Raw genomic sequence first — 27,197 nt, forward strand, 5'->3', positions numbered from 1 at the left:
GGAATTTTTGACCATTCTGGGCGAGAAGGCCTGGCTCTCAGTCTCCGCCCTAATTCATCCCAAAGGTGTTCTATCGGGGTAACCCTAACCCGCATGGGGCAATTAACAGGCCCAAAATCCCTTAGGACTTAAAACTGAGACCTACTTTAACAGATTTTAGCACAGAGCAAATAGTTTGTAGAAGGGTTATGGTTAGTGTTTTAGGAACAGGACAAGGTGCCACTAAAACAGACACAGCCGATGGCACCCGAGTCCACATGCTCCCCGCTGACACCGGGCCACGGTGACATCATGGTCATGGTTATATAAAATCATTTGGCCAGTGTGTACACAGCCATTATGTGTGAGTTCAGTGAACTGTACCCTGACTGTGTATTTCGTGTGTTTTGCCCACATGTTGTCTACAGGGAGGGGTTTCTCTCTGCACAATCAAAGTACACCAGTGCTGTGTCCTTGTGTAGAGGAGGCTCTGTACCACCGATCTGAAGAAGGCACGGAGCACAGATGCTTTGGTGAATTTTCCAGATTTCCCACTAGTCAGTAGATCTCTCTCTCTCTCATACACACACACACACACACACACACACACACACACACACACACACTACAAACTCTGACCTGATAAAGCTGACACATGATGAGTACAGAGACCCACATGAAGTGGAACACACTGTTGAGGAACATCCAGAACATCCAGGGAGAACAGGAGGAGATCTGAGTGATAAATACCCACAATCCATCTGTGCTGTAGCTGCTGGAGCAGTGCAGCCTCCAGTCTAAGGAATAACAACAAGTACCAGCAATCACATTCCACTCTGTGTGTGTGTGTGTGTGTGTGCGTGTGTGTAAGTGAGTAAGTGAGATACTCACAGGCGATGCAGCCATATATCATCCAGCAGATCATACACAGCAGGAAGAAAAGGTAGCCCATAAAGTAGCGGTGATTTCCACTTCCTGTGTGACAGAGGACATCCACAACAAAGTGGTGAGTTAAGGGGTTCAAAGGTCAAGAGTCAAATATATGAAGTGTAGCCTGATTACAGGTCAAAGGTCAGTGTGTCACTCACCCACACAGTTCCCCACCCAGGGGCAATGGTGATCAAACTTAGCAATGCAGCGGTTACACACTGCACAGTGTTTGGACCTGATGGGCTTCCGTATCTACACACACACACGCACAATGTTATTGAAGGGCCCGAGACAAGTGTGTAAACGTGTGTGTGAGAGAAACGGTACTCACTAAGCATGTGCTGCAGAATATACTGAGATCCAGGCTGCCCGTTTCAGCCAGTTCCACTATAGTCTAAACACACACAATTAAGTTAATTAAAGACACAACAATGCATCATGTCTTTGTTTGTTTGTGTGTGTGAGTGAGAGAGAAGTACCTTCTTCTTCTGCTCCTCTGTGGCTTTAATAATGCCTGGATCAGATTTCCAGGATTTGCCAAAGTTGTAGAAGAGTGCGAGACTGTTGAGCAGGAAGGGCAGGTGGATGGAGATGAAGGGAAGATGTGGGCGGAGTTAAGGAATGTGACGTCACCTAGATGATTCAAACGTTTAAAGAAATTCCCTGACATGTCACTTCTGTTCTACACACACACACCAGGGGTTCTCCCATCATGGCTTTTGGGGCCGATCACAGAAATCATCATAATCGTCAGATATCGATCGCTGATCACAAGTCAAGTGTGTGTGTGTAAGTTATTAGGATCCGCCATTTAAAGTATTCTAATTATTATGTAGCATTAATTATTTATTAACTATTCATACCTGTAAAAAATAATTGCAACGTAACAATTTCATTTATTATAAGGCAGCGTATGCATCATATTTCATTTTATTTCAGAAAAATCATACAAAAACTAAAACCAGTTCAGCGAGCCAGTCATGATCTCATTAGTAAGAAGTATTTAAGAAGGCAAGGATATTCCCATTCTCAAGTAATCCTGCCTGAATCCAGCCGAATTCAGCAACTATTGCCATCTATCACTTCTCTCTTTTCTCTCAAAAACTTTTAAAAGAACTGTTTATAACCAAATGTCTCTCTCTATCGCAAAAAAAAAAAAACCCTCAATGATCCTGAACCATCCAGATTCAAAGTGGCACATTCCACAGAGCCCAGCCTCTGAGAAGCACTATGTCAATCACTGAGAAGCTCTATGCTGCTTCATCAGCTAAACCATTATCTGCCTTCATCCTCCTGGACCTGTCCGCTGCGTTTAAAACAGTGAAGCACAAGATTCTATTATTTAATTTTACAAGCCTTGGAATTTGTGGAACAGCATGGCAATGGTTTGCTCTTTCCCTAGAAGATAGGTCATATTAGGTGACATGGAGGGGACTCACATCTGCCCCACGCAGACTCTCTACTGTTGTCCCACAGGGCTCAGTATTGGGTCCTCTTCTGTTCTCCCTCTATACCCGGTCTCTTGGTAAGGTCATAGCATTGCATGGATATTCATACCATTGTTATGCAGATGATGCACAACTCATTCTCTCCTTTCTTTCCTCAGACACTCAGGTTTTCACACGGCAGACATTTCATCCTGGAGGATGGCTCATCAGCTGAAACTCAATCCCTGTTCATCCCTGGTGATTTATCCCCCGGTCATCTTTCTCTCTTCCTTTTTTAACACCATTCCAGCTTCTATGGCTATATTAATGGCGAGAGTCATTTTTGTTATTCAATTTTAAAAACTAGATAAGTCATTAGATCCCAAAGATTTTTAAAAGGAAATGTATGTCTTGATCCAACATCAGGATTTATTCCATATACTGTAGTTTAGTAATAGTAATCCCATTCTGATTGCCATTTATTTTTGATGTATTCATTTAAAATTGGTTTTAAATCTTTGAAGGGTAAAAAGCATTTGAATGTTTTTTTGGATAAAGCTTCAGTTTTGTTTGATTTCTCATTACCTGGGGGCCCTAAGTGCCCAGGTATCCAACAGAAAACTATGTTACAATTATTGGCTTCTAAGAATGATAACATGGGTTACGATTTTCACTATTACTGGGTGATCTGTTCTATATTTTCTAATGCTTGGAGACATGATTTTGAGACTGTTATTATTAGGTAATCCTTTCATGATGTGGTTTCAATGAATTTCAAAGCCATAAGCAGAGCATTTGCTTCTGCAGTAACAACTGAACTTTGGTGTGGGATGCATAAGCCTTGCTGTAGTAGATTCGTTGCAAAGGCTGCTGGCACTTTATTTCCTGATTTTGATCCATCAGTGTAGACTCGGGTATGCTGTGGTAATTTTCCTCTTATGTTTAGAAATTGTTGGTAATATTCGTTTGGATGGGTTTTAGACTCCTGTTTTTTCCTAGATCCAGGTAGATGTTGGGCTTTTTGAGATTCCATGGAGAAATTCTGCAAAAATGTGTCTATTCTAGATGTTCAAGTCAACTTTCAGGTTCTCTAAATGTGTTTTGATACGCAAACCAAGGGGGCGGATAAAGTTTGGTTTCTTTTTATAGATTATTGAATGTTGATTTGTGAAGGCTGCTCGGTATGCTGATTTTCCTTATTTGTTCTCAGTTTAATTGTATAATGTAGTGCCAATTGTAATCGTCTGTTTGTCAAGGAGGGTTTCATTAGCTTCGACATACAGACTTTGGATTGTGATGTTCTGTAGGCTCCTAATGCCAGTCGTATGTTTTGGTGAAGTACAGTGTCCAGAGGGCGTATATATGATTTCCTGGCTGAGCCATAAATTATACTTCCATAATCCAGTTTTGATCAAATAAAAGTTCTATAAAAATTTATCAGAGATGAACTGTCTGCTCTCCTTTTAATTTTGGATAAAACATTTAAAATATTCATGGCTTTAAAACATTTATTTTTAAGCAGTTTAATGTGTGGAATAAAAGATATACTCAGCAAAAAAAGAAACGTCCTCTGACTTTCAACTGTTTTTACTTTCAGTACACTTAATGTGTAAATATTTGTATGAACACTAAAAGAGTCAGCACCATAAGACATCAACTAAAAATGTTTCACAATGTGTCCCTGAATGAAGGGAGGCTCAAAATCAAAAGTACCAGTTAGTATCTGGTGTGGCCACCAGCTGCTTGAAGTACTGCAGTGCATCTCCTCCTCATGGACTGCCTATTGCGGACAGTCTGAGCACTGATGGAGGGATTGTGTGTTCCTGGTGTGACTCGGGCAGTTGTTGTGGCCATCCTGTACCCGTCACGCAGGTGTGATATTCGGATGTACCGATAGGTGTTGTTGCACGTGGTCTTCCACCTTAAATGCCTACTTTCTGTAAGCTGTTAAGGTCTTAACGACCATTCCACAGGTGCATGTTAATTAATTGATTATGGTTAATTAAACATGCATGGAAAACATTGTTTAAACCATTTACAATAAAGATCTGTAAAGTTATTTGGATTTTTACAACATTATTGTTGACATAGTCCTGAAAAAGGGGCGTTTCTTTTTTTGCTGAGTATAGTTTGCTGTCAAGGGTAACAAAGAAATTTAGTCTATCTAACAACTTTAATGGGGTTCCATTTATAAACAACTCTGGTTCATTATGTAGTGACCGAAGCTGACAAAAATGCATGCGGACGGTTTTTGTTTGCGAGAACTTGAAGCCATTCTGCATTGATTAAGAATGTATTTTGTTTATTTTCTGTTGGATTTTCCACTCAATGGTTATTATATTCTTGCTTCTGTAGCAAATGCAGATATCATCTACATATAGCCTAACCCTTTTGGATGCTAATTAACTTCCTTCTGCTAAATCCGGATAAGACAGAAGTTCTAGTCATAGGACCGCATACAGCTAGGAGTAAAATTTTAGATCACACCGTAACTTTAGATGGCCTTTCTGTTCCATCAAATGCAACAGTGAAAGACCTTGGTGTGATTATTGATTCCTGCCTTTCATTTGAAGCACATGTAGATAATATTACCAGGATAGCATTCTTTCACCTCAGAAATATTGCCAGAATAAGAAATTTATTGTCACTAAACGACGCAGAAAAACTAGTTCATGCTTTTATCACCTCTAGGTTGGACTATTGTAATGCCTTACTGTCTGGTTGTTCAGCTAGATGCATAAATAAGCTTCAGCTAGTCCAGAATGCAGCAGCGAGAGTCCTCACCAGAACCAGAAGATATGAGCACATCACCCCTATCTTATCTTCACTCCATTGGCTCCCTGTGAAATTTCGCATTGATTTTAAAATACTACTCTTGACATATAAAGCATTAAATGGTCTCGTGCCGCAGTACCTGAGCGAACTGCTAGTGTCTTACGATCCGCCACGCCTACTTCGATCAAAAGATGCAGGCTGCTTGTCAGTACCGCGTATTATGAAAAATACAGCTGGGGGCAGAGCTTTTTCTTACAAAGCCCCAAAGTTATGAAATAGTCTTCCAAATAGTGTTCGGGACTCAGACACAGTCTCAGTGTTTAAGTCCAGGCTAAAAACCTATTTATTTAGCCAAGCATTTTTATAAATAGAGTTGCCATAGGTAAAGGAGCAGATCTGGGGGACTCATGGACGTAGAGTATTATGGTGAACTGGTATGTTTGGATGCTGTCTTCCCCACTCTCATTGATCACTCAGGTTTGCTGACGGTGAGGTGATTGTTTGCTTTACATGTCAGGAAGCCCTCATGTTTGTGTTTCCTTCTGGCTCTCCCTTTTTTGTTATGCTGTCATAGTTAGTCCTGCCGGAGTCTCTGCTTGCACTCTACAGTTAATATACATTCACATTATACATTGTGTGACTGTGACCGTACCTAACTGCCATCTCTCTTCTTCTTCTCTTTCCCAACCTCTTTCTTTTTCCTCTCTCCTCCTGTCCCCCCCTTTTACTCTTTCTCTCTCTCTCTGTCGAGCTACACATGTCGTTCCTGGGCTGCCAGTGATCCAGACTCCCTCTGCCCTCCGGACCTGTCTGACCCATCCTGGTGCCCCGCTTCTGGCTGAAGATCTCGTCACATGGATGCCCCGTGTGTCTCTCTGAGATGCGTCTGGTGTCTGGGAATGATTCTCTCTACCTAGAAAATGGTTCTGGCCTTGACTGGTGTTGGCAACTGTTTCTCTGGGGACTTGACAGTTCGATAGTTCATGACTGGAACTTCTTACAAGTCTACCTGGGTCTTCAATAACTACCTGGACTCCATATTAACATCAATTAACATCAGCTATTATAGCTGAACTGCCTCCCACCCTACACACTGTATAAATGCAGATCATTTACTGCTTTCTGTTTCACCCAAATGAGGATGGGTTCCCTGTTGAGTCTGGTTCCTCTCAAGGTTTCTTCCTATTACCATCTCAGGGAGTTTTTCCTTGCCACTGTCGCCCTCGGCTTGCTCACCAGGGACAAACTGACCATTTTGATTCATACAAATTCACATTTCATACAAACTTAAATAATTCTTTTGACTATGTAAAGCTGCTTTGCGGCAATGAAAATTGCTAAAAGCGCTATACAAATAAAATTGAATTGAATTGAAAATAGCCTACAAAGAACATCAGAGCCAATGTTTTTTTAAAATACTATTAATCTTAAAGTTACAGATAAAATACTTCCTTGAGGTACTCAAAGTTCTTGTTTAAGCAGTTCTGATAATTCTTTTCTATTTTGACTCAAAAAAATTTAAATCTGAAACTTTGAATAAAAATAGGCAAACTTCTAAATCTCATTTGATTCAAATTATTTTAAATTCCTTGTTTCCATGTTGTGTCGTAGGTCTTTTCTAGATCGAAAAATACTGCCGCAGAATGTTCTTTTCTAATTAAGGCATCACAAATATAGCTTTCGAGGCAAACCAGGTGGTCTGTAGCACTTCGTCCTTTCCTGAATCCACACTGGATTTAGGGAAAAAAAACTGGATAAAAAAAAGTTACAGATAAAATACTTCCTTGAGGTACTCAAAGTTCTTGTTTAAGCAGTTCTAATAATTTATTTCTATTTTCACTCAAAAAAAAATAAATCTGAAACTTTGAATAAAAATAGGCAAACCTTCAAATCTCATTTGATTCAAATTATTTAAAATTCCTTGTTTCCATGTTGTGTCGTAGGCCTTTTCTAGAGGTGGTCACCACTGTCCATGTCCCTGGTGGGACGCATTAATGCCATTAAAATGAGTATTCTTTCCAAATGTTTATATCTTTTCCAGTCTGTACCTGTTTTTATTCCCAAATCTTACTTTGGTGCTTTAGATTCAATTATATCTTCTTACTTTTGGAAAGGTAAACATCCACAATTGAATAAGTCCTTACTTCAAAGATCTAAGAGAGACGGTGACATGGCTCTGCCTAATCTTCGTTTTTACTACTGGGCAGCAAACATTCGATCTGTCATCATATTTTCATAACCAGCCTAAAAGGGCCTGCCTGGGTGGAAATGGAGATAAAGTCTGTCAAAAACCTCTTTGTCCCTGCTCTCCTTGGATCTGCACTCCCCATTCCCTCAATAAAATCAATTAATAACTCAATTATTAGGCATACCCTGAGAGTGTGGGCTCAGTTCAGGAAGCACAGTGGTCTTCTGGGCTTCTCTCTGTCCAGTCCTAATGTCTCTAACCATCTCTTCCAACCTTCTTTACATGATTCAGTGTTTCAGGAATGGTACAATAAGGGCATCAAGCTTTGCAAAGATCTGTTTGTTGACCATAGGTTTGCATCATTTGAACAGCTTTCTGAAAGGTTTAACCTACCCAATTCTCATTTTTTCAGATACCTTCGAGTAAGACACTTCATTGGCTCTTTAATACCAAATTTCCCTGAGGCTCCTGATGCAAACATTCTAGATCATCTCCTCTGTTTGTCCCTGCTGTGTCAAGGCCTAATATCCACTATTTATGGTGGATTGATGGGTTCGAGTTACAGCCCTCTGTGTAAAATTAAAACTGCTTGGGAGAAAGATTTAAATTTGTCACTGTCAGATGATACTTGGAATTCAATTCTTAAATTTGTCAACTCTACCTCCTTATGTGCCCGCCACTCCTTGTTACAGTTTACGGTTGCCCAGTGGCTCAGAGATATTATGTTCTGTCTGTCCTTGGAGAAGATGCATTACTGAATCCGTTATTCAGACTTGAAATTTCAACAGGTGTGGGGGGCGCTTCCTTCGCTTTTTTTCATATACATTTATAGTTTGATTCCCTTCTTATTTATTTGTTTTGTCTGTTTGTTTTCTTTTCCCTTTTTTTGCATGTAGAACCAAAAAACTTCCAGCTCCATATTCTTTTTTTTTTGTTTGTTTTTCTTTAGATGCCTGGCGTCTAGCCTTTCTTATGCATGTAAAACTGGCTTGGAGTCAGGGAGGGGTGGGTGCTATAGGGTTTATAAGGGGGTTAAAAAACCCATATTGAAACATTACATGTTTACCCTTTTATATCCCTGTTTAAAATCAATAAAAAATATTGTTGATTGATATATTAAATATCAATCTGGTCCAATGGCTGTGTCATGGGATTTTTTGATGGCTTGTTGTAGTTCTTCCATTAAAAAAAGTTGGTTATACGGCTCTATATTACTAAGATCTTTAGTAACTATATTACTAAAGATAAAGTTCTTTTTTTTTTTTGTTTATCATGGAAGGCTCTAAAAGCAGGAATGCAGTTTTCAATTGATGAGCATCCCCCGGTCAAGATCTAATGATCTTCCTGAACAACAATCAGATCACTCCTTCAGGCAGTAAACACAATCTTGGGGTAACTCTGATCATCTGTCATTTTCCACACACATCGCTAACCATATTCACTCTTGTCAATTTCTTTTTTACAAGATAAGAAGAATCCGCTCATTTGTTTCTTTACAGGCTACTCAGGTGCTTATTCAGTCCCTTGGTATTTCGAGACTGGACTACTGAACCTTATTCCTGGCAGGTCTGCCTCTGTCCACCATTCGTCCTCTGCAGCTGACCAACCATCCCAGGCCCCCCTTTTAGCTGCTGCATCAAATTCAAATCCCTGATGCTTGCCTACAAAGCCAAAACCTTCCCAGCACCCACTTACCTCTCTGCTCTCATCACACCCCGCACCGCACCAAGTTCCCTTTTGACCGTCCAGGACTGCTTGCCTCGTCCCACTGTCTCTCAAAGATCAAGGAAGACATTCACCCAGACTCTTTTCTGTTCTGGCACCGAAGTGGTGGAGTGAACTTCGTCTAGATGTCTGTACAGCAGAGTCTCTTAGTGGGGTTAGTTGCTGCCTTTGAGGATAACTTCTCACACTCAGATTATTCACACTGCGTTCTTAACCAGCGAATATGGTGTGTGGTGTTGAAGTTTTCCCCTATAGGGTTTTACTTTAGAAAAACGGCATACTGCAAATATGATGCCTTTTACAGAGACTCTGTAATATTCCCAGACTGGTGACAGCAGGTTGTGTAGCAAAATAATATTGTGTTTATATGAGCGGTCAGTCAAAGAGACTTCCATTTGTAACAGTTACATGATTATCGGCCAAGTGTTTAAAGTGATTTCATTGTGAGTGAGACTGTGGGAGATTAACGCTAAAAATGACTACAGCATGTGAAGGATATCATTCCAGAACCAGTAGAACCAAGTGATATACATCCAGAACTTTGTGGCCAAATAAATACCTAGAGGAAGAGTACTGTGCATGGAGTGATCAAAAAAAGACCTGCACAGACAGAAAGACAGACAGACAGATGGAGAAATGTTATAAAACAGGAACAGCTGCAACATTATGATAAACGTTAATGAAAGAATCTCAGTAATAAAATAAGTGGTGCATACAGTGCACCAACAGTCAATAAACGTGTGTGTGTCGTACTTGGACAGAAACTGCACGATGATCCAAACTGCGGCATACATCAGTCCCTTAATGAGCCACGAGTCGACATCGAGATCAGCGATAAACCCCACCAACCATATCACCACGAATGGCGTGAACAGCATCAGCTTCTGACGAAATTCCTACACACGCACACAGCTAACAGTCTTAGTTCTTATTTGTCACACTCTGTACAGAGAGCTGTGCACTAATAAACAGGAGGTGTGTTAAAGTTCACCTTGTCCATTTTCAGGCGTTTGAGGTACGAGGGAGCGTCGTAGCCCTTTGCCTGTCTCGCCTCCTGTAGGTGATTTATCATCCACACATTCTTCCTTTGCTTGGCCAAGTCCAGCGCTGTTTCTCCCTAACACAGACACACACACAGACATAGTGTATATGAAATCTACACCCCCACACTGACCCCAGGCCAGTGCTACACCAGGTTACGCGTGCTCATACCTTTATGTTCTGCGCGTCGACGTTAGCGTTAGCTTCCAAAAGCAGGCTGATTACAGTAGTGTTTCCTGCGAGAACGGCCCAGTGCAGCGCAGTGTTCTTATGGTACTTATCACCCAGATTCACAGAAACATTAAACGTCAACAACAAACGCGTCGGGTCCACACTGAGGAGAGACACCATCGAGAGCACGGGTCAAAATCAGCATAAAGGAAACACACACACCCACACCCACCATCACATTACCTGTGTGTGCGATACGCCGCCCACATCAGGGGAGTCATTCCGTTCTGATCCATCATATCGACATCCTGCAGAGAGACAAGACAGTAAGCACATACATGTTGAATTATTGTTTAATATTTATTTACTGCTGACATTCAATTCAATTTTATTTGATAGTGGTTTTAACAATTGTCATCGTCGCAAAGCAGCTTAATACAATCAAAAGAATTATTTAAGTTTGTATAAAATGTGAATGTGCGTGAATCAGAATTATCAAATCGTCCCTGATGAACAAGCCGAGGACGACAGTGCTGAGGGAAAAACTCCCCGAGATGGTAATAGGAAGAAACCTTTGGAGGAACCAGACTCAACAGATAGCAGGGATTGATCTGCACTCATACTGTGTGTTAGGAAGCTGGAAGTTCAGTCTTACAGGAGAAGTTCATATGGAGCCCAGTTCGTTAGACTGTAGGAACATCCCATCCTGAACTACTGAGCGACTGCAGTCACGAGTCCTGAGAGAACAGCTGTCTGCAGCAGCCGAGGACAGGACCGTCTTCATGGTTAAGTGGAACCGTCCCCAGTCACCACACGCATCCCATACAGAACCACACGGGGCGTCAATGCGACCAGATCTCCAAACAGGAGAGGGACACCAGGACGAGTCAGACAGGTCCAGAGGACAGAGGGGGGACTGGATCACTGGCAGCTTATGAGAGACATGTGTAGCTCGACAGAGAGACAGGGAGAGTCAAAGAGTGACACAATACTATGACATCATAACTAAAAGGGAGGAGACAGAAGGAAACACAGACATGAGGGCTCCCTGAGATGTAAAGTGACCAATCACCTCACCGTCAACAAACCTGAGTGATCAATGAGAGTGAGGAGGACAGCATCTAAACATACCAGTTCACCATAATACTCTACGTCCATGAGTCCCCCAGATCTGCTTGGACTTAAACACTGAGACTGTGTCTGAGTCCCGAACACTATTTGGAAGACTATTCCATAACTTTGGGGCTTTGTAAGAAAAAGCTCCGCCCCCAGCTGTAGTTTTCATAATACGCGATACTGACAAGCAGCCTGCATCCTTTGATCGAAGTAGGCGTGGCGGATCGTAAGACACTAGCAGTTCACTCAGGTACTGCGGCGCGAGACCATTTAATGCTTTATACGTCAAGAGTAGTATTTTAAAATTAATCCGAAATTTCACAGGGAGCTTCACTTCATGAAGTGAAGATAAGATAGGGGTGATGTGCTCGTATCTTCTGGCTCTAGTGAGGACTCTCGCTGATGCATTCTGGACTAGCTGTAGCTTGTTTATGCACCTAGCTGAACAACCAGACAGTAAGGCATTACAATAGTCCAACCTAGATTAGTGACAATGTATTTCTTATCCTGGCAATATTTCTGAGGTGAAAGAATGCTATCCTGGTAACATTATCTACATGAGCTTCAAATGAAAGGCTGGAACCTATAATCACACGGAGGTCTTTTACTGTTGCACTTGATGGAACAGAAAGGCCATCTAAAGTTACAGTGTGATCTAAAATCTTACTTCTAGCTGTATGCGGTCCTATGACTAGAAATTCTGTTAAATCAGAATTAAGCAGAAGGAAGTTAATTAACATCCAATCTCTTATATCCTTTACGCATTGCTCAACTTTAGTAAGCTGTTTTTTTTTTCTTCTGGTTTTGCTGAGATATATACCTGTGTGTCGTCAGCATAACAATGAAAACTAATACCATGCCTACAAATTATGTCGTCCAGAGGAAGCATGTAAAGAGAAAAAAAGGAGTGGGCCTAAAACTAAACCCTGTGGAACACCAACTCCACTAGAGAACATGAGGAATAATCACCGTTTAAGTCTACATACTGATAACGATCGGTCAAATAGGATCTGAGCCAGCAGAGGCCTGTACCCTTAATTCCTACTACATTTTACAATCTGTGAATACTATGGAGAATACTATGATAAATGGTCGTATGATCAAAACACATTTATAAAAACATCCTTATCAATGATTTGCCCTCTCCCTCTCTACTAGAAAGTGTATCCTCCTGAGCATCGAGGAGTTGTGTAAGACTGAGACCTAATACTCACTCACACACACGCCCTCATGTGGTAGTGCAGCATCAGTAAAGCAGAATGATGGGAATTAAAGACTGAAGATCCAAGGCTTCTGTGTGTGTGTGTGTGTGTGTGTGTATGTGTGTGTATGTGTGTGTGTGTGTATTACCTGTCCTTTAGCAATGAGATAAGCAACAATGGAGGTGTGGCCAAACTGAGCTGCCAGGTGGACACAGGTGCAGCCCTCGCCATCAATCAGAGATGGATCCGCCCCCAGTTTCATTAGCTGTACCACCATAGAGAGATGACCCTGCCTAAAGACCGAGGGGTCACACAGAAACATTATATAACTCATAAATACATTATATAATACCAGAGAACACTGAGCTGCACCAGGCTCTGTGTGTGTGTGTGTGTGAGAGAGACTTTTACGATCCTTTATTTTACAAATTTTGTTGTATAAAAATAGAATGAGGATAGATTGATTAAAAATGAGTAAATAAATAAATAAATAAATAAGACATTTTTTAGACATTGTACTTATTCTTTTAAACATACATAGTTATTGTGTTTTTTTGTTGTTGTTTTTTTTTTCAGTTTAAGTTTGGTGTAAAGAGTAGTTCATTATCTTCTACTGAACACAGGGTCTCTCCACAACACCATATTGTTTTAAACATGTCTATGTCCTTCATGTTCTTGTAGAAATTGAAATCAATTAAAATTCTCGATTTAATAAGTCTGGAGAAGATCTTTTGGGGGTCACAGTCTGTGCTTTGTGCCAACTTATTTTTTCTGCTTATGTATATTGCCATTTTGACTTGACCAATGGTAAAATTAATAAGCTGGCATTTGAAACTCTTTCTCCGGACATATTTAAAACCAAGAATAAAAAACTGGTGATTAAAATCTACATGCAGTGGTAAAAAAAATGCATTTTAAAAGGTTAAACAAGGGCGACAATCTGGAACAATGTATAAAAGCATGAAAAACAGTTTCTCTCTGTGAACAAAAGGGGCATTCTTGTGTTATTTCTGGATTTAAAATAGAGATAAAAGTTCACAGAGACAATTCCATGTAAAATCCTCCATTGAGATCAGCAAACTTTTTGGTTAATGGTGGTTTATACAGTGCTCTCCACTCTGGTTTAATATCATTATTAAAACCCAGTTCAGTGCGCCATGGGGTGTCCACCCTCCCATTCAGTTTTTTCTTGTTTAAAACCTTCACACAAGCTTTGTACAGAACCTTACCAGACACTGGCTCAAAGTTCATCTCGTCCTCACCCTTGTGCTCCAGGAGGGGGCCGCCGTATCCCTCTAGGTCTGGAGTTATGGTCAGCTGTGGAAAGGGTTCCTCTTCTGTAGAGCTGGTCTCGTTTTTTGTATATTCCATCAGCTGAACTCGTTCCTCCGACGTTAGGGTGGTTCTCCATCGATGCAGGAGTTGGTTGGCGACTCGTTGAGACCGGAGTCCCATGTGTGCTGCCAAGTCCTCTGCTCGAGACAGGTCTGTTCCAGTGATGTTTACCAGCTGCCGGAGTGTCACGATCCCTGCGGAGACCAGGGTCTTGGATAGTGCTGGGGTGGTTTCGTTAGAGATGTCTGGATGTCCTCCATAAACTAGGGGCTCCTCCAGCAGCCAGTGTAAGGTTCTGTTTCCTTTTACTTGTTTTTTTTAAAAAAGGTGCAAATTTTAAAAAGTCTTTGATAAAAAACTGGTAATCCAGTCGTGTCCAGTGCTGTGGGGTCCATTAAAAACAGAGATCTGTCCAGTCCAAATCCTCCCACTGTGCGTAGGAGTGTGAAGGCTGCTGCTTTCCATCCTTCGTCACTGGCTCCAGTAAGGAGTCTCTGGATGAACTGCAGACGGAAGGCTGCAGTTCTGCTGGCTAGCTGCACCAGGCCCTGACCTCCTTCCTCTTTAGGCAGGTGAAGCAGGCTTTGTGGAATCCAGTGCAGTTTGTCCCAGAAGTCGTCTACAAGTAGGGCCTGTATGCTTGCTAGCAGGTTTGGTGGAGGGTCCAAACATGCCAGTTTATGCCACAGAGACGATGCTGCTAGGTTGTTGATGACATTTTTGGGACCAACCACTTCCATCTGCTCAGTCTGCCTTTTATGCCTTCAACAATACCCTCCCAGTTTTTGTTTAAAAACTCAGCACTACCCAGGTAGACACCCAAGTATTTAAAACCGCTCTTTTTCCACATTAAACCCCCTGGTAGTGTGGGCTGCTCGCCTCCCCATTCTCCTACTAAAATGGCTTCGCTTTTGTTCCAGTTGATTTTAGCTGATGATAAAATCTTAAAATCTTTTAAAACGTCAGTTAAAAAAGTCACATCTGTCTGTGTGTTCACCATTACAGCTAGATCGTCGGCATAAGCTGAAAGACAGGTTAAAATATTAAAATGAGGTATATTAAAACCAGAAAGCTGATCTCTCAGTTTGCATAAAAGAGGTTCGATTGCCAAGGAATATAGCATGCCTGATAGAGAGCAGCCCGGTCTAATGCATCTATGTACTTTAAAAGGAACACATAAACCACCATTAACCTTCAGTACACTCTCAATGTCACTTAGGGCTGTTTTCGACTAAGGATTTTCATAGTCGAATCTGATTCGTTTGATTTTGCCGTAGTCGACTGATAGTCGAACCTTTTTTTTTTTTTTTTTAGATAGCAGCTAGATTTTTTCCATTTCAAACAAAAGAGTTGAAAAAAAAACTAAAAGAAAAACATGGTGTGTAACAAATACCTTTTATTCATTTAAAGCCAGATGGGGTCCTGCTTTACAGCGCTGTTTATGCAGAGTTGTAATGTGTGGCCCGCGCAGCGCACTCCTTTCATCTTTCCCCAGCGAGGCTGCTGGACCAACTGGTTGGTGCACGCAACCATGTTTGCTGCGTTATCATGAACCACAGAAACGATCTTGCTACTTGGAATGTCCCACTCACAAATGATCTCCGTCAGTTCTCGTGCAATGTGATCAGCTGTGTGACTGTCCTAAATTTTTTTTGTTTCTAAAACGAAACTCTCCAGTCGCCAGTCTCCGGTGATGAAATGTGACGTGACTGTGAGATAAGCCTCCATCTGAAGTGAGGTCCAGATATCAGTTGTGAAACTGACAGCTTCACAGTCCTGTATAGCCATGTAAATATCTGACCGTATCGATAGATATTTTGTGTGCACGACATCCATCACTGTAGCTCTTGTAGGGACGGTGTAGCCTGGCTCAAGTGTGCGCAAGAGTTCTTTAAATCCCTCACCCTCAACAATGCGCACGGGCTTCATATCAAGTGCCACAAACTCCGCAATCTTTTCAGTAATTTCCTTTTTTCTCTTCTCTGAATGTGGTGGTCTCAAATCAATTTTTTTTTGCGTTAACCTCGGGGCCGCCGCTGATGCAGACGTGCTGCCTGAGCTGTCGTCATGAAACTGCGGGTGTAACCGTTTCAAATAATAAGCCATGTTGGTTGTCGTCGTGTGATATGAAAGAAGCTGCTGACACAACTTGCACTTAACTTTCTTTGGGTCATCTTTAACCTTCTCGAAATACTCCCACACTTTTGATGATTTTTTAGAAGCCATTGTGAGGCAATAAATCCGTAAATGCTAACAAATGCGGTCCGGACGTTACAGGCCTGTAGTGTGCTGCTTCTCATTGGTTACATAACACTTTCCTACTATTCGACTATGAGGTTCATAGTCGAATCAGACGTCCACGAATCGTCGAATCCCCGACTATTAGAAGTCAGCCCTAATGTCACTATACAATGTTTTGATCATGGCTGTGAAACCTGGGTTGAACCCAAAGCTTTCCAGCACCTTCCACAAATATTCGTGTTCAACCCGGTCAAAAGCCTTTTCCTGGTCCAGCAAAATAAGACCAGTCTTTAAATCCAAAAGTCTAGAGACATCCAAAATATCGCAAATTAAATGTATGTTATCAAAGATAGACCTACCAGGCACGCAGTACGTCTGGTCGTGATGAATGATCTGCTCCAGTACCTTTGTCAGTCTTGAGGCTAATGCTTTTGAGAGTAGTTTGTAGTCAGTGCACAGCAGTGATACCGGGCGCCAGTTTCCCAGGTGCGTCAGGTCTCCCTTTTTTGGCAGTAAGGTCAGGACAGCCCTCCTGCAGCTCACCGGGAGCTTTCCTCCTTTCACGCTGTCCTGCAATACCTCTACTACATCATGTCCTATTACTGACCAAAAAGTTTTGTAGAACTCTACAGGGAGACCGTCTATACCTGGCGCCCGCCCGTTCTTCAGACCTTGGAGAGCCTCCTGAATCTCTGCCAGCATCAGTTCTGTTGCCATGTCTGTGGCCGATTGTTCTGACAATTTGGGCAGATTTTTTAAAAAGGTCTCCTCCATTGCATGTGCTTCTGACCACTCACTACTATACAGCTTTGAGTAGAAGCTGTTTGTCTGCTTGCGAATTTCAGTGGGCTCTGATACGAGATCCCCTGATTCTGATCGCACAGCATGTATGATTCTTTTCTGTCCATTTTTTTGTTCCAGACCAAAAAAGAACTTGGAAGGAGCATCCATTTCCGTAGCATGTTTAAAACGTGAGCGGACCAGCGCCCCCTGTGCTGCAGTGCCCAGCAGGTCGTTCATTACGGCTTTTTTGTTTTTGAGGGTTTCAATATTTCCTCGATCTCCTGTGGTCTCCAAACCCTGGAGTTCCACTATTTCGGTCTCTAGAGCTCTCATTGATCTAACAATGTCTTTTGTGACATTGAGAGTGTACTGTTGACAGAAAACTTTTGTTTGTGCTTTAGCTAAGTCCCACCATTGCTGTAGAGAGCAAAAATCAGCTTTTTGTGATTTAAGACTGGTCCATAAATAAGTAAAAGACTCAATAAAATTGCCATCTTCTAAAAGTACAGTGTTAAAATGCCAGTAGGCACTCTTAGGTTTTAGGTTTTTCCTACTGACTGTGCACTGCACCATGCTATGGTCGGAGATACCCACTGGGGTAATAAAACATTTCGTAAAATAAGACAGTTGAGAGAAAGAGAGAGAGAGAGAGAGAGAGAGAGAGAGAGAGATCCATCACCTGGTCGCCCAGTGTAGCGGTGTGGAGTTTAGATCTCCTCCCAGCTGGTCCACAATCGCCCCCTTGGATATGTAGTACCTGTTCACACAGCATACAGGATTACACACACACACACATATACACACACACACACACACACACACACAATGTGCAGGACAGTGTGTATGACATACTTGACCAGGTCGATGCGGTTGTTGATTGCAGCCCAGTGTAAGAGCGTGACGTTCTCCTTATCAGGCTGACGGACATCGTACCCTGCTTCTACCAGCTCACGACACCGCTCGAATATACCGTACCTACACATGCACACACGTAGAGATGTAAAATTTGTACCTCAGAAACACCTATTTCAGACACTTTGTGTGTGTGTTTGTGTTACACTCACTGTGTGGCTTTAACGATGTCCCAGGTGCTGTAGTCGTCCACGTGGTTCTTGCGGCTGACGCTCTCACTGTAACCGTGATTATAATGACTCTGAGGCTTCAGCTCCTGGGGGTGGGGGCGGGGTCACAGGGAGAGAGTAAGTAAAGTATACATACCCCTTATGCTCTAATCTGAGGTGCTGGTTGTTAATTGGTGATTTCTGAGGCTGGTGACTCCAAATGAACTTCTTCTCTGCAGCAGAGCTCAGTTTTGGTCTTGTTCTCCTGGGAAGGTCTTCATGAGAGACAGTTTTATCATGGAGCTTGATGGGGTTTACAAACTGTTCCAGAACAGCTAACCTTCATGTCTTATAATAACGGTTGGTGTTTATTATCTAATACATATGTTATTTTATAGTTAAAAAAAAAAAAACAGTATTGTACTAGAATGTAGAGAAAATCCAGTAAATCCCACACAAACATTTGATTTATGAATTTCCGCGGATACGAATGGACTGCAGTTCTACAAACATTTGGAAATGTGAACAAATCACAGAAGCTCATGTGTATTGTACAAAAATAGACACTGCAGTGCACCAGATACCAATACTAACAGTATATTTACAATATATCTTTAGTGTTTGAGTGTATAAAATGTCTAAAGTCTGGTTCATTGTGTGTGCGCGCGCAGGAAAAAATAAAGCATTTTTTAATTGGATTGGTAAAGTAAATTAATTGGTGTGCTTTACATTATACAGTACATTTGTGTAAAAGGCATACAAGTTTCTGTTTGTCAGATGTAAGAACAAATCTGACTTATGAACATGCTCCTGGGGTGAAACTCGTTCGTAAGTCGGGGACTACCTGTAGTGTCCCGACAGAACTTATGTCCAAACTTTTAACTGGTGCTGTAAATAATCAGGGCCGAAGTCAACAACCCTCCCTCCGTGTGATATACTTTCCAGAGTTCAGATCTTCCGCACTCTCCCTGAGCTACATTGAGACGAGATCCGTCACTGTAGTCACACTGTATTTAGTACAAACCTAACTCCTTTCTTTCTGCCCAAATGGCTGTACTGTTACATGGAATGAGCCATATGGGAAAGAAAAGTGAAGTTTTCTTAAACTGCTCATCAGGTTTTGAGATGCTCTGTGGCACTGTATGACAGAGGACTGTCAGAGCGGGGCCAAGCTCCCCAAGGGATCCAGTGACTGGGGATCCGGTTAAATGTTTGCAGAGTTACCCACAACAAAAAACTACACCTTCAGCTAGGTTGTGATTTAGCTGTTTTTTTTTTTTTATTTTAATACAGCTCTGTGAACTCTCATCCCTGTCGATGTCCACACCCAGACCCGATGACCTCAGGACCTGGTGCTTTATTCCATATCTACATGAGTAAGATGAATTAGAGGTGTTTGCAGCACTGGGGCTACTGAGACTGCATTACTTCTTCTTAATGCCAGGGTTGTACCGGAACAACACTGGAGTTACAAGCAGGTCGGCGTTATTACCCTAGTCACATGCTCCTGTGGCAGTGCGGGTATTTTTAAAATCCACTCTCTCACTCTTCTGAACTGTAAGCGTTACTACAGGAAGTGAATATTAACCAGCGAGACCGGACCTGTCGACTCTCCCTCACACACACACAGTGGATGGATGATGTGACAGGATTAGCACCCTATTGTGTTCTGTAAATCATGAATTAAGGCCCAACCCTGAGATTACACAGTAATGATTGATGTCTGATTGATTCAGTCTGATCCTTAAATCATCTTAAACAAAGCTCTTTGTAATGTTTCTGCCTAAAGGTATAATAAAACTTCACATTAGAGCCATTAACTCTGTGAGAGCACTGTGAGAGGGGATGTTTAAAAGCTGATGTACCCTGAAGTCATCAGTGTTTTGCCTCAAGCTGACAGTGTGATGTGTTTAATGATTTATTCTCTACATTCTACAACACAAAAGATTTTAAACCTATGAAACAACACACATGGAATTATGGAATTGATTTTATTTTAAGACATTAAGGTCAGCTGTTCTGGAACAGTTCCTTTCAAAACCCATCAAGCTCCATGATGAAACCTCATGAAAACCTTTCCAAAAAAGCAAGACCAAAACCTACCTCTGCTGCAGAGGAAAAGTTCATTTAGAGTCACCAGCCTCAGAAATCACCAATTAACAACCAGCACCTCAGATTAGAGCCGTTATGAAGCTTTACAGAGCAGAAGTAGCAGATATACATCTCAATATCAACTGTTCAAAGGAGATTATTGTGGATAAACGGCTGTGTGATATTTTACAGTGTTTGATTTTTTTCCTGTTCTCAGGTACGTCTCCCGTATCTGATTGGTTAAACAAAATATAAATGGATCAACTCACCGCTGTAATCATACGCTAGATTTAATTATATCCCATGGTATAGATGTCTCTAATATAGAGATTTTACCTCAAATTGATATCACAGATTATCACCTCCTGATATATACTCTACCCGTAGAACAGATTAGCTGTGTCTCCCCACGTAATTGATTTGTTAGAAATATGAATTTGACTACTAAAAACAGATTCACAAGTAATCTGCCGGATCTGTCCCAAATTCTTATTAGACCCCTAAATGCAGACGATCTAGATGAAGTGACTAGCAGCATGGGCACTATTTTTACCAGAACATTAGACACTGTTGCTTCCAAAAAAAAGTTAGAGATAAAACACTTGCTCCTTGGTACAATAGTCATACTCGCGCCCTAAAGAGAGCAAACCGTAACCTCGAGCGAACATGGAGAAAAACTAAATTAGAAGTTTTTTGAATTGTGTATAAAGACAGTATGTGCAGCTATAGATAGGCTCTAAAAACTGCTAGGACCGAGCATCTTAGCCAACTGATAGCAAGAAACCAAAACAATCCCAGGTTCTTATTTAGTACAGTGGCTCGCCTAACAAAACCTAGGATGTTCACAGAGAGCATATCACATCACAGTTTAGAAGTGAAGACTTTATGGACTTCTCCAATAAAACAAAAAAAAACAATAGTATCAGGAAGAAAATAATGGAGGTTCAACCTCTAATAGTATCTCACGATCCAGTTCAGTCTAAAGCTTCACATTTAGATTTTCAGTGCTTTACAGGTATAGGACAGGAAGAGCTTTATAAACTTATCACCTCAGCTAAATCAACAACGTGCTTGTTAGACCCAATCCCAACCAGATTTTTAAAAGAAGTGATGCTTACAGTTGGAGAGCCACTTCTAAACATTATTAATTCTTGGCAGTTATTAAGCCTCTTCTTAAAAAAACTCATTTAGACCCGAATAAAATAAATTACAGACCGATTTCAAACCTTCTGTTTATATCAAAAATATTAGAAAATGTAGTATCAGCTCAAACATACACATTCTAGCAGGAAAACAATATCCTCATAATAACCACATAGGTATTCAGGGACAGGAATGAAATTGCTTTAGATCACACTAGGGCTGAAACGATTCCTCGAGTAATTCGATTACAAAAAATGATTGTACCTCGAAAGATTGTACCTATTCTGCCTCGAAGCCTCTTTTAATTAATTTTAAAAGCCTGCATTATGTTTTTGCGCAATTACTTGTTGACAGCGCGCTTTTGACAAAGTGCGCTTTCGGATGTAAGCCACCAGTAAACACAGACAAAGAAGAAGCGCTTACGTCACCCAAAAAGCGGAAGGAGACGCAAACAGTTAGCTGTGTATTGATTTGAGGGAGCGCACTGTTGCGGGCTGTAAAATATCAGCGAGCCAAGAGATAAAGAAACCAGCAAGAGAAAACGACAGAAATTGTTAGTCAAAGCTTATGTAATGCCCAAGCTGTAGATTTTAAAACTTTTAGTTCTGAAACTTAAGTTGCACAACTTAGTGTTTGTATAATTATTCTTTTTAATGTTTATCTTAGTTTTTTTGATACTTAATCATCTAATATACCTTTTTTTCTTCAGTTTTTGCATCTGAAAAAAGGCTTTAAAATAGGAATGTATGGCTCTGTAATGCACTTAATTCATTTTAGTTAACTTTAATACACCAATCTCACCTACGAGGTTTTAAGCGGGCGCCAGAAGTACGATTCATCAAGATTCAGAGCGAGTTTTGGTGCTGTCATTCTGTTTCCGTCCACCCGCGCGAAAAATTAAACATGTTTAAGCCGCCTAAAAACATGTTTAAACATTTTATTTCTTTGCAGAACATCGGCGGGCAATCGCGGCGACTCACGGTGCCTAACACTGCATCTCACCACGAGTCAAACCGCATAGGTGAGATAGGTGTCAAAGGTATTCCCTGTATTGTAAATAATGACAATGTTTATTTTTGATAAAATGCTATATGCATTAAAAAAAAAATTCTAATAAGAAAACCAATTGTTGTTTCTTTTATCTATTTTACATTGCTGTTTAATTAAACAAAAGTACATTTTATCCAATTACTCGATTAAATTTTTGTTAAAATACTCGATTATTAAAATATTCGATAGCTACAGGCCTAGATCATACCCGTCTGATCAATACTATTTTGTAGATCTAAATGGAGAACTGTTGGGTGTAATGCCAGTGAAATATGGGGTCCCACAAGGGTCAGTTTTAGGACCTCTGCTGTTCTCCATATACATGCTTCCCTTAGGTAATATCATAAAAAGACATGGGATTTCCATTGTTATGCTGATGAAACCCAGTTATATCTCTTATTAAAACCAGACGAAATACGTGTAGACTAACCGAGTGTGTCCAGAATATAAAAAATTGGATGACCAATAATTTATTTTACTAAATTCAGACAAGACAGAGATATTACTTATTGGCCCAAAAACCAGCACACAACAGCTTTTACAATTCAGCCTGTGTTTAGAAGGATGTACTGACCTGGGCGTAATATTAGACAGTAACTTGTCCATTGAAAATCATATCTCCAATATCACAAAAACAGCCTTTTTCCATCTTAGAAATACTGCCAAACTTAGGAGCATCTTATCCGTATCTGATGCAGAAAAGCTAGTTCATGCATTCATGACCTCCAGACTGGACTATTGTAATGCATTACTAGGTGGTTGTCCTGCATCCTCAGTAAACAAGCTACAGTTAGTTTAAACCGCCAGGGTTCTCACCAGATCCAGAAAATATGATCATATAACCCCAATATTATCATCCCTGCACTGGCTACCTGTTCAGTTTAGAATTAATTACAAAATAGTATTACTTACATACAAGGCTTTAAATGGTTTAGCTCCCACATACCTAACCAGTCCTCTGATACGCTATAATCCACCACGCTCCTTAAGATCACAAAACTCCGGACTTCTGGTAATTCCCAGAATATCAAACTCTACAAAAGGGGGCAGGGCTTTTTCATATTTAGCTCCAAAGCTTTGGAATAGCCTTCCAGACAGTGTTCGGGGCTCAGACACAGTTTCCCAGTTTAAAAGTAGACTCAAGACGCATCTCTTTAATCTGGCATACGCGTAACTCATCCCATAACTTCATACTCCAGTACATCTATCCTGAATGGCAACTACGCTAATTCTCTCCATCTGTTCTGCACTTTTCTACCCATCCCGAGGCATCTGGAGATTGTACCAGCTTCAGTAGACAAAGGCCAACCCTATGAGGATCCTGAGGCATCCAGAGAAGGACCAGCTCCAGCTGGATTCTGCCTTATTATGGTTGGAGCTACATATCCTGCTCCTGAGCTCCCAGTGATCCAGATCCCATCTGCCCTCTGCACCTACTGACTCGTCCCTATGCTAAACTGGACTTCATGTTAATTCAAAAAACTTTCAGATGCATAACACACATGACGTTATATCATCTCTATCTGTTATCACCCAGATGAGGATGGGTTCCCTGATTGAGTCTGGTTCCTCTCAAGGTTTCTTCATATTGCCATCTCAGGGAGTTTTTCCTTGCCACTGTCACCTTCACCCTTGGCTTGAACGTCAGAGACAATCTCATTATTACCTAGTCACATTTTTCGCACACATACACACTTACATAAATTTTCTTTTTTAAATTTTCTTTAAATTTTTGTAAAGCTGCTTTGAGAGAATGATTATTGTTAAAAGCGCTATATAAATAAAACTGAAATTGAATTGGCGCCGTACTGTACTGTACATGAGATCACCCATGGACTTTGAGGTAGAGTGTTCTCAAAAACCATCCAGAGGCCCTAATTTGAAAACGCCTCGAGGCAGAGCCGGCACTTACCGCACAAACAATCTGGTGTTTCAGGGCGAGTTCACGGTTCTCCTGTTCTCAGACTAAAGCAGAAACTGATCCACTAGACCTGGGTAACTTGGTGTTCACACTGGGGTTTCACACATCAGACCTTAACACAGCCGAAGGTGTGTGTTTATGTTTGTTTGCATTGTATATGGTGGGGTGTTTAACAGCTGAACACATGAGGAGTTCATCAAGTTGAGATATTGAGACATTGTGACCATTTTAATGTAGTGATTGTGTGTGACTATCTTTTGGCTTGGTCAACCATGGTTGTTTTTTTAAATGTGCTATATAAATAAACTAAACTAAGTATGAAGTTATACACTGAGAACAACGACAAATAAAATGCTCACCCGTACACCCGCTTATTTTGTGACTTATTTTTATCCAGACAGTCAATGGGGGTGACCGTCCCCCAGAATTAATAAATAAATAAATAAATAAATAAAAGCAGTGATCTTTAACCTCCTGCTCCTAAATCTGCCTGGTACAAGAGCACAGGAGTGTGTGACAGGAGTGTGTTTAAAAAACGAGACATTTCCTTAAACTGTTCATCTGTCGTTCACCGGTAAAGGCCCCACTCTCTCTCACACACACACACACACACACACACACGTCACTGAACGCATCCCTCCTGTGCTATCACGTCCTCTCCTGTTCCTTGGATGCTCATTAACTTTAACATTTAATCTGACATTCTTGCATTTATTAATGACCTAAGGTATTCGATTTATTCCTTTTTTCCTGTTGTCCTGTCACAGAGGGGTCATGGCCTTACTGCCCAAAAAGGGAACCTCCAGGACCTGGTGTCCGTATCCCTAAAAGGTGATGGAGCTGGTCACACTCCAGGACCAAACCTACCCAATGGTACACAGTGTCTGCCTCATTCAGGACGTTCTGGACATCTCCAGCTGGGTTTGGAGGTGTGTATCAGGACACTGGGAGTGCGCTGACGTTGAGCTGTGGGACTCACACGCGGGTGTGTATGATCTGATGGTGTTATGATGAACGCTTACACTCTGTCTCCTGAACCCAGACTCATCACTGTGTGTATCAGCGCACACACACACACACACACACACACACACTGTACAATGTGTTTACTCTGTGTGTAGTATTGTACAGTGTGTGGTTCCAACTCAAATAACACACACACAGCTCCTGTTAGCATTGTTATTAGCATCCCCATCATCTGATAAAGCGAAGCTCACTCACACACTAACATTATACCTCTAACACACACACACACACACACACAGCATCATGTCTGTGCAGCATCCGGATGCCTTCTAACTCCTTATATGGGATGCTAACGCTAGCCGTGCACAGGGCTACAAAACAAATGTAAATAAGCGCTAACTCTCTCCACACACACACACACACACACAAGCACGCAGAAAGAGGGACACACACTCACACACTCCTGAGAGAATGAGAATGAGTGTACAGTCGGCTCTCCTCCACATGCTAATGCTAATTCCGCAGTGGGAAGCTGTGTTAGGGTTAGCACGGTTAGCATTAGCACGGTTAGCTCCCTGCTAGCCCCCTCCCGCTTACTGCAGCCTGTATTAATGTACATGATGTTCTACACCAGGACACTGCTCCGCGCGCCCGCGTGTGTGTGTGTGTGTGTGTGTGTGTGGAGCGGGTTTCCAGACACAGCGCGCGCGTTACCTCCGGGTGAAGAACAGGAACACATCCAGCATCTCTCTCATACTCAGCCATAGCGTCCGCCATCTTACTGCTCACCCGCGCTAAGCATCACGGGTACCCGCATTACGTCATCGCCATCTTTCATACTCTCATTACATAAGCGTTTCAATAATCAATCATCAGCTGAGTATTAATGTCAGGAATGTGTTTCTATTCATCAAACATGTGTTTTTACCTATTATTAACTACAATTATATAGAAAAAAGAGTGTAGGGAAACCTCATGCTGTAGTTTATATAACACTAATACACTGTAGTATACTGTAGTGCAGTGTAGTGGGGTGTAGTGTAGTGTAGTACACTAGTGTAGTGTGGTATACTGTAGTGTGGTGTAGTGTAGTGTAGTGTGGTATACTGTAGTGTAGTGGGGTGTGGTACACTAGTGTAGTGTAGTGTGGTATACTGTAGTGTAGTGTTGTACACTAGTGTAGTGTAGTGTGGTATACTGTAGTGTAGTGTTGTACACTAGTGTAGTGTAGTGTGGTATACTGTAGTGTAGTGTAGTGTAGTGTGGTATACTGTAGTGTAGTGGGGTGTGGTACACTAGTGTAGTGTAGTGTAGTGTGGTATACTGTAGTGTAGTGTTGTACACTAGTGTAGTGTAGTGTGGTATACTGTAGTGTAGTGTGGTATACTGTAGTGTAGTGTAGTGTGGTATAGTGTAGTGTAGTGGGGTGTAGTGTAGTGTGGTATACTGTAGTGTAGTGGGGTGTGGTACACTAGTGTAGTGTAGTGTGGTATACTGTAGGGTAGTGTTGTACACTAGTGTAGTGTAGTGTGGTATACTGTAGTGTAGTGGGGTGTAGTGTAGTGGGGTGTGGTACACTAGTGTAGTGTAGTGTGGTATACTGTAGTGTAGTGTTGTACACTAGTGTAGTGTGGTATACTGTAGTGTAGTGGGGTATAGTGTAGTACACTGTAGTGTAGTTTGGTGTAGTATAGTGTAGTACACTGTAGTGTGGTATAGTGTAGTGTAGTGTATTACACTGTAGTGTGGTGTAGTGTAGTATAGTGTGGTGTAGTGTAGTACACTGTAGTGTAGTGTAGTTTGGTGTAGTGTGGTATACTGTAGTGGGGTGTAGTGTAGTGTGGTATACTGTAGTGTAGTGGGGTGTAGTGTAGTGTAGTGTGGTATACTGTAGTGTAGTGTTGTACACTAGTGTAGTGTGGTATACTGTAGTGTAGTGGGGTATAGTGTAGTACACTGTAGTGTAGTTTGGTGTAGTATAGTGTAGTACACTGTAGTGTGGTATAGTGTAGTGAAGTGTATTACACTGTAGTGTGGTGTAGTGTAGTATAG

The 27,197-nt window shown here is 41.4% G+C and overlaps 1 protein-coding gene across 1 annotated transcript in view; it reads right to left on the reverse strand.

Moving 5' to 3' along the window:
* Positions 1-25,938, reverse strand: part of zdhhc17 (zinc finger DHHC-type palmitoyltransferase 17) — a 27,832-nt gene extending 1,894 nt beyond the window's left edge. The window contains exons 1-15 of the mRNA XM_053508899.1: positions 25,860-25,938; positions 17,978-18,081; positions 17,766-17,888; positions 17,593-17,670; positions 12,703-12,847; positions 10,480-10,544; positions 10,237-10,399; positions 10,016-10,141; positions 9,778-9,920; positions 9,522-9,624; positions 1,389-1,511; positions 1,241-1,303; positions 1,068-1,161; positions 871-954; positions 619-776 (exon numbers count right to left, since the gene is read on the reverse strand). Of these exons, the coding sequence (XP_053364874.1) occupies positions 619-776; positions 871-954; positions 1,068-1,161; positions 1,241-1,303; positions 1,389-1,511; positions 9,522-9,624; positions 9,778-9,920; positions 10,016-10,141; positions 10,237-10,399; positions 10,480-10,544; positions 12,703-12,847; positions 17,593-17,670; positions 17,766-17,888; positions 17,978-18,081; positions 25,860-25,922 (1,635 nt within the window). The 5' untranslated portion in view covers positions 25,923-25,938. The remainder of the gene's footprint in view (positions 1-618; positions 777-870; positions 955-1,067; positions 1,162-1,240; positions 1,304-1,388; positions 1,512-9,521; positions 9,625-9,777; positions 9,921-10,015; positions 10,142-10,236; positions 10,400-10,479; positions 10,545-12,702; positions 12,848-17,592; positions 17,671-17,765; positions 17,889-17,977; positions 18,082-25,859) is intronic.
* Positions 25,939-27,197: the final 1,259 nt, after the last annotated feature.

Source organism: Clarias gariepinus, chromosome 12, assembly GCF_024256425.1.
Source record: "Clarias gariepinus isolate MV-2021 ecotype Netherlands chromosome 12, CGAR_prim_01v2, whole genome shotgun sequence".
Lineage (NCBI taxonomy): Eukaryota > Metazoa > Chordata > Actinopteri > Siluriformes > Clariidae > Clarias > Clarias gariepinus.